The sequence below is a fragment of the Carex rostrata genome, chromosome 35, assembly GCF_964058835.1.
Source record: "Carex rostrata chromosome 35, lpCarRost1.2, whole genome shotgun sequence".
Classification (NCBI taxonomy): domain Eukaryota; kingdom Viridiplantae; phylum Streptophyta; class Magnoliopsida; order Poales; family Cyperaceae; genus Carex; species Carex rostrata.
The window spans coordinates 3167159-3175774 of record NC_135952.1 but is presented as its reverse complement, the minus strand read 5'-3'; the positions used below and the strand labels follow the sequence as shown (position 1 = coordinate 3175774).

Below are 8616 nucleotides of genomic sequence, written 5' to 3'. Positions count from 1 at the left end.
TTGAAAATCCAATGATACTTAATTGCTTGCATGTATGCTTTGTATGTTGTAGTTCTCATGATCATAGTAACAATACACGTGAGAAATTCGCAAATTATTCGCGTTTTATTTGTTTTTTTATGTTTCCGAAACAAATTGCGAATAAAATGCAAAAAAAAAAAACGTATAATACGTTTTATTCCCGAATAAAATGTAAATCATGAATTATTTGCGAGAAAAATGCAAAAAACAAATTAAATTTTATAATTTTTGTTTTATTCTTTGTTGTATCGAATCATTCCGAATCACAAAACTTTGACTCTGCCAAACCGAATCTGAACTATTATTTATCGTTATGAAGAATGGAGCCCGTACATATTGGCGATAACTAATATCTAGAAAGACAATTAATTTTCCAATGTAAAATAACAAAAGCTTCTGTAAAAATCCGGCTCATACAGGGACAAATTCAGTAAAAAATAACAAAAAAAAAACATCAATTATGAGAAAATCTAATTAAGTGAAGTAGTACAAATGTTCCGTTATATGTCATAAATAAAACAACATAAAGGAAAAAAAAAAAAATTGCATGATGAGCCCGACATGGATAGAGAATGGAAATGAAAAATAAACTACAGTAAAGCCAGGCAGAAAATGAGCAGGAAAGGAAATGTAAATAGTAGAAGGCCACAAATGCCCGAACATGTGTTTAGTCTAGGACTTATGGATTTCAGAATATCTGGTCCACAGTTAGTAGTCAAAAGTATCCCGAGAGGAGACCCAGTAATCAAAGTGATAACAAGGATTAGAACAGCAATAGGATAGCAAATTGGAGCAAGCGTCACATACATTCCCAATCCAAATGCCACAACCATACTACTCGCTGCCAATAGAAGAAATGTTGTTGCAAAGTCAAGGCAAGCGCGAACGCTTTTAGATTCCCAAAGAAGCACCGATAAACTTGCAAATCCTTGTATAAATGCAAAGGTGTTTGCTAGAATAAATGCCCGAAACATATATTTCTTCCCTAAAACTGGTGTACCGTTGTTTTGGTCATAACCTCCCGGAACTGTGAAAGTGGCAGCAAATGCTACAGTTGTAATAAGTACGGAGCCCAGTCCGAGAACTTGAATTTTCTCCCATTTATCTTTTTTCAATGCTGGATTCATTACATCGTCAAACCACTCTCGAGTAAACTTAGAACCATTATGGGCCACGTGCCAATTAATGTCAATATTGTCAGTATCCTGTAAGAGACAAAAAAAAATGTCTGTTATAAGATTATTAACCAAAAGAGCATTCATTTACCAGTACCAGCAGTTCTAATGAACAATGATTAGAAGCATGTCTTCATCATCAATATATATACATATAGGTATATGCACATATACACACACCTGTATACACACATGTACATAGGGTGTGATGTACTCACCAAGAGGGATTGGTGAATGGTGAACACCTCCAAAAGTCTATTGCATTGTCTTCAAATGACGAATCTAAACCGTTAAAATTCATCTACTTCATTAATTAGCGATGCATGTACATGAAACTTTTTGATGTTTCAGATTCATTTAGTACAATGTTAAGCGGTAAAAAAAAATAATAATATGAAAATGAATATAAAACAACTTATAAAATAACTTAAAAAATGAATTTTAACCGATTAACTTTGTACTAAATGAATCCAACATATATATACATACATACATACATACATACATACATACATACATACATACATACATACATACATATTGCGTGTATGTTGGTGGGGGGAGGGGGGGTATTGGGTGATACTCCAATAAACTTAAAACTTTTAGAAAATCCATATTAATCAATTCATAGAACGATTGCAATCTTCAGAATAAGTAGATAAAATATAGGCAGGACCGGTAGAACGATTGCAATCTTCAGAATAAGTAGATAAAATATAGGCAGGACCGGTACAATTCACACGTGTCTAGCTAGCTCTAAATTATCACAATTAAATTTAATATATTTGTTACCAATAAAGCCAAAAATTGAATATTTATGTTAAATTGGCATGGATAATCGAACAGTTGAGATCAGTTAGAATATTTTTTATTAAACAATGGTGTACTACAAGTAAAAATTCATATACATTCGACTTTTCAAAATCCTAACGGTCAATCCGAACTGTTCATTTTGTTCTCCATATTAATATGTGTTTGGAGACCAGATTTTACATTTTTTGAAATATTTTTACTATTTTTTTAGATCTATTGAAAATTGTTGTTTTCAGTATAGATATGTATGGATGTATATCATAGATATGTATGTATGTATATACATACATAGATATATATATAGAGTCCGGCTAATTTGCTGCCGGCAGCATTTTAGCCGGAGGTGCTACCACTGTATTTTTAATTTTTTGATGTCCAAACAACAAATCCAAACCGTTAGATATTTAATCTATATTATAATCTGGACTTGGCTACGGTGCTATGGATAGCTAAGAGGCCTCCCGTGCTACGGCTCAATATTCGACTTTTCAAAATTCTAACGGTCGATCCGAACCGTTCATCTTGTTCTCCATATTAATATGTGCTTGGAGACCAAATTTTACATTTTTTGGAAATTTTTTACTATTTTTTTAGATTTATTGAAAATCGCTGTTTTTCAGACAAATCTGGACCATAAAAAACAGCGATATTCAATAAATCTAAAAAAATAGTAAAAAATTTCCAAAAAATGTAAAATTTGGTCTCCAAGCACATATTAATATGGAGAACAAGATGAACGGTTCGGATCGACCGTTAGGATTCTGAAAAGTCGAATATTGAGCCGTAGCACGGGAGGCCTCTTAGCTACCCATAGCATATTAGCCAAATCCATTATAATATAGTTGGAGACCAAATTTTATATTTTTTGGAATTTTTTTACTATTTATTAAGCTAGTTTCAAAACCGCTGATTTCAGTAAATTTCTGCAGCATTGAAATCAGCGGTTTTCAAACCAGCTTAATAAATAGTAAAAAAATTTAAAAAATGTAAAATTTGGTCTCCAAGTAGATTATAATATAAATTAAACATCTAACGGTTTGGATTTGTCGTTTGGACATTAGAAAATAAGAAAAGCTCCGGTAACACCTCCGGCTGAAATGCTACCAATAGCAATTTAGCCGTGCCATGTGTGTGTGTGTGTGTGTGTGTAGTACGTATTTGGCGGCACAATTCAGTCGCCTTGCATCGATGTTGCCTCGGATCGAAAGTTTGTGTGCTTGGTAGTTCAATAGTTGGTAGGAACACACAAGTTAACAATTTTTATCAAGAAATAAAGTGTTTTTTAAAGTAAGCATACCTCATTAGTTTCCAGTTGTTGCCTCCAGGAAAGTTGGAATGGTGTTAACCCTTCATTGTTTCGGATTTCTTCGGCCTCAATACCCATCTTATTTTCCCAAATAGTTTCCATGATTGACTTGTGTCCCTTCATTGCTGCAATGTGCAACGGTGTATTTCCTTCATTATCCGTTGCATTATTCATTTGTTTTATCATTTGTCCCATATCGGTGACTTCAAATAAAACCATAAAACAAATTGTTCGGTTCTTTTCCGCAGCAATATGAAAAAAATTTCTTCCACGTGGATCCAACAATTTAGCACAATTAGGGTACTGGATTATGAAATCTATTACCAGCTCAATGTTGCCCATGGATGCAGACACATGAACCGGAAACATTCCATCTGAAAATGGAATGCATGCCAGAGTATGGTCAACTTCTAACATGAGCTTCCGGACGACATGCACATGACCATGTTTGGTAGCAACGTGAAAGGGTGTATCTCCATTTTCATCTATTTCTTTCATAGCATCCTTCACAATAACAGGATCAAGTTCATTGAGTTTGCACATGAACTCCCCATTTCCGACCTTCGCAGCACAGTGCAGGGGAGTTTCTGACATCTTGTTGTGTGCATTCAACAAGGACCTATCTCTTTGGAAAACCTTCAAAGCGAGCACGTTGTGCCCGTGAGTAACAAGTACGTGAAGAACCGTGTCTCCAAAACCAGTTGCACTTTGGAGTTCAGTATTTATTTGTTCACTTTGGAGTTCAGTATTTATTTGTTCGGGAGAAGAATGAGTGGCCTCTATTGTCATCTGATTAAAAACCATTGTAAAATTTCATTAAAGCATCGAAATTGAACATATTTGAAATATAACGTCTTCTTAGATTGAGAAAACAAGATAGTGGAGCTAATTAAGGACTCATCTATTGCTGATCTCATAATTAATTAAGTTGGGTAACATTCCAATTAAAAAGCTAATCCACATGACAATTACTGAGCTTAGGAGCATTAAAACCAATTATCCCTATATAAAAACAACAACCAACCCATTGTACGCTTTTCGAAAAGTACTCATTCACCAAAAGTTTTAAGAATAACTCCTCTTAAATCACAAAATACTGTGAAAAAGTCAGCTGTACAAGACACAGACACATCGGATCATAACGACAGCTTTCAATGTACACCTAATTTATTAGTAAGATTGTTAGTAGATATTTAAAGCTATTAATCTTTAGAAAAAGCAATTGTAGCTTTTTAATTACATGTAATTGATAGATATGTTATATGTGTAAAGTGACTAGAAAAAATATTTAGAAGCTTTAATTTAGAACGTATACATGGTTGTGTTATGAAAAAGCAAGATGAAAGTACCTAATAGACATACTGCATGAGTATCGATCATAAAATGAAAACTTCCATTGCTGGCATCATAAATTTAGACATAACAAATTTGACAATAATGATATTTGAACATGCATACGCATTAGTAAGGAACAGTGTTCTAAATAGCACGCTATAGTGTTTTCAGACCTTAACGTTAAGCTATGGGATAAAAGTGCGCTATTTCAGCTACAACCGTTATAGCGGTCCATATTATAGCTTAGCACACATTATGCTACATAGGCTTTTATTCTAAGGCCCAAACTGAAAATTATAAATAATTTATGACATGATTCTTAGATTATTTTAAATAAAAAATAATTAGTTTATGTCATGATGCTTTGTTTATTTTGAATAAAAATAAAAAAATAAACGATTTATGATATTACTAGAGATATTTTGAGAGAAATTTGAATTTTGCACTAGTTCAATATGAATATAAAATATTTCAGTGATACTAAATTATTTTACTTGTACAAATCGATTCATATTTTTTTTTCCATTGCTAATTAAAATTCGTTTGGGAAATGTTCTTAGTCAAACAAAGAATCAAGTAATATTTTGTACAACATAGGCCATCTTTGTCTACTTGATAACTTGCATGGGCACATCTAATTTCTTTCCAAAACCTTTTCGATTAACTATGAAAAATCCAAAATTGGTTCAATTGAACTACCAAAACGGTGTAATTTTTCTCTAGAAGCAAGAGATTAAGTGAAAACTTCAATTTTGTCAGTTTTATGTAGAAAATTCGTCCAACCGGGAAAACTCAAAAAAAAAATTGACTCGTCTCCGGCCGATTCCGTTCTGATTCGGGTAGTCGCCAGAGATAGGCAAGTATGTTTTTCAGGAATAGGCAAGTCGGAATTATAACCAGATTCAAAAAAACAAGAAATTTCTAGATATAAGCATTTGCTTACCCCTGTACAATGTTACCTTCGCCACTGTTGCAGACACCACATAACAAGAAATAGTTTGAGAAATATTAATTACCTGAATTTGATCCGTTGTTGGTTCTTCATGCTGTAGTCCGAGACGTGGTATTAATAGATTGTTGTTGCCTTCTATTGCTGCCATGAAAAGATCAACTGGCATAACTGGGCGTAATTCAGAGGCCATTTCGCTTTTAGATATAATGTTTTGGGAGGATGTAATGAAGCAATTAGTATCACGCTTAGCTAGTTTGAATTACACTTTTTTTTGCGGACGAGGATAGATTGTTGGGTGAAGAATTTATTGTGCCGTGCTATATTTATATGGAAGCAGCTAACAGTCCCCCAACTCCAGTCCCCCAAAAATCCCCGGAGATTTTCAACTAATTCTGTAAACATCAATACTAAATCCTGTAAACTAATTCAACAAATCCTGTAAACATAAAAATGCGTGAAAACTGTTAAAAACGCGTGAAAGCGGTTGAAAACGCGTGACAGCTGTCGAAAACGCGTGACAGCTGTTGGGGACCACCTTCTGTGAACATACACATAATATCCTGTAAACATACACATATTATCCTGTAAACATACACATATTATCCTATAAACATACACATATAATTCTGTAAACATACATAGTGTACTTAAAATTATAGCAGTTGAAATCACTAGTGGAAAATATGGAATCAGGATCGGTTATATACACATATCAGTAACGGAATCCAACCGATCCTGATGAAGGCGATACTGATACTATCAGGATCGGTTTTATATTTTTTAAAGAACCGTTCCAAATAGAAACTAATAGGATCGGTTTTTTCATAAAACCGATCTTAATAGTAGTTATCTAGATCAGTTTTTGAATAAAAACCGATCCAGATAGGAACTATTAAGATCAGTTTTTATATAAAAACCGTTCTTGATAATATTTTCGAATATTTTTTTTTATTAAAAATTTCATATCTATATCAGTTTTTGAATAAAAACCGATCCAGAAAGGAACTATTAAGATCAGTTTTTATATAAAAACCGTTCTTGATAATATTTTCGAATATTTTCTTTTATTAAAAATTTCATATCTAGATCAGTTTTTGAATAAAAACCGATCCAGATAGGAACTATTAAGATCAGTTTTTATATAAAAACCGTTCTTGATAATATTTTCGAATATTTTTTTTTATTAAAAATTTCATATCTAGATCAGTTTTTAAATAAAAACCGATCCAGATACGAACTATCAAGATCAGTTTTTATATAAAACCGATCCTGATACTTTTTTTTTGTTGGAATGAGGATCTGAAATCTGGATCGGTTTTTAAAAAAATAACCGATCATAATAGTAGTAATCTGGATCGGTTGTTTAAAATAACCGATCCTGATGTTTTATTGAAGCTAAAAAAAATATTTTTATTTATTTAACCAGCTTCCATATATATTTTGCTGGCCAGCATCCTAAATATATTTTTTTTTGCACAGTAAGAAACAATAATCAAATATCATATACACATCATAAATTAAATATCATACACATCTTAAATTATTACAAAAAATTCATGTTCATACAAAGTTTTGTGAAGCATTACATATTATAACAAGAAATTTAAATCCAAAAAAAATTAATTAACAAACATACAAGTGACTAATTGAGCTATTTCTTCAATTAACACACATTTATGCAATTAATGTAAAGCACAACAATAAAAAAATCAATAATTACCTCTTTTGCAATCACATCACTTGAGATTAAAAAAGATCCTAAAAATAAAAACAAATGTAACAATTAGATGGAAAAACATTTTACAATAAAAAATACAAAAAAATGTGTTTTTAAAGCATAATAATGAGAAAATTATATAAAGTTAATACCGTAATAGTTGATCGGCCGAGCCGGAGGTGCGAGAGGCTCGGCTTTGAGAGGAAGAGACGGAGAGAAAGAGAGAGAGAGACACGGAGGAGAGGGAGAGACGGAGACAGAGAGAGAGACACAAAGAGTACAGAGGGAGAGACGGAGACAGTGAGAGAGACGCTAAGTTGAAAATGAGAGGCGCGGAATGAAAATAAGAAGAACCCTAAGCAGGTTATATAGGGAGTTATCATTAGGATCGGTTGTTTATAAAAAACCGATCCTAATAGTATCAGGATCGGTTTTTTATAAAAAACCGATCCTAATACTAATTTTTTTTTGGCGGGACTAACTTTGAAAAAAATAGTATCAGGATCGGTTTTTTATATAAAAACCGATCTTGATAAATTTTTTTTTCAAAATGGGTTCTGCAAAAAAAAAAAAAAAATCAGGATCGGTTTTTTATAAAAAACCGATCCAGATACTATCAGGATCGGTTTTTTATAAAAAACCGATCCAGATACTATCAGGAACGGTTTTATTGCTAAAAACCGTTCTTGATAATTTTTTTTTTTTTTTTTTTTTTTTTTTTTTTTTTTTGCTGCAGAACCAACTTTGAAAAAAAATAGTATCAAGATCGGTTTTTTATAAAAAACCGATCCTGATACTATATATAAGAAAGATCACTGCGGTAAACCCCACTCATATTGATGGTCTATCAACCATCAAACGGCTACCATTTATTTTCTTTTCTGTTGATAATGCATGTACACAGATAAATATTAAGAAAAATGTGAAAAATATCAAATTTATTTATTTGTGTTTGTTTGGCCAAATCAACTCTACTATGATCAATTTTGTACAATTTTATTATTATTAATGGCATCAAATTGTTAAATGGAATGCAGACCGTTCATTTCTGCATGATCATCCAACGGTGGGTCTGTAATTAAATGACATGTAATAATTTTTAAAATGATCAAGATATAACATGGAACATTAATAACGTAAAAGTGCCGAAGGCCCGACAACTGTAAGTTTTGATCCAACGTAAATTATTTACGGCCGTGCGATGTTGCTATATTGTTTTGCTTTGATGAACTAGTACACGAATCCCGAATTGTATCAAATTTTATAATGGTGAAATTAATATGACATTCTTTCATTT

The 8616-nt window shown here is 32.3% G+C and overlaps 1 protein-coding gene across 1 annotated transcript; it reads right to left on the bottom strand.

Annotated features, from left to right (window-relative positions):
• Positions 1-611: 611 nt before the first annotated feature.
• On the bottom strand, positions 612-5792 carry LOC144549346 (uncharacterized). The gene is made up of 3 exons (XM_078298054.1): positions 5667-5792; positions 3307-4104; positions 612-1226 (listed from the first exon to the last, which is right to left on the bottom strand). The coding sequence occupies exons 1-3, from the start codon at positions 5790-5792 to the stop codon at positions 612-614; spliced, it is 1539 nt and encodes a 512-aa protein (XP_078154180.1).
• Positions 5793-8616: the final 2824 nt, after the last annotated feature.

Excerpts from the sequence above, each read along its gene's own strand:
- LOC144549346 (XM_078298054.1), bottom strand. The coding sequence starts at position 5,792 with ATGGCCTCTGAATTACGCCCAGTTATGCCAGTTGATCTTTTCATGGCA. Across the intron at positions 4,105-5,666 it reads CAACAACGGATCAAATTCAG|ATGACAATAGAGGCCACTCA; the intron begins GTAATTAATATT and ends GTTTTTAATCAG. Across the intron at positions 1,227-3,306 it reads AACAACTGGAAACTAATGAG|GATACTGACAATATTGACAT; the intron begins GTATGCTTACTT and ends TGTCTCTTACAG.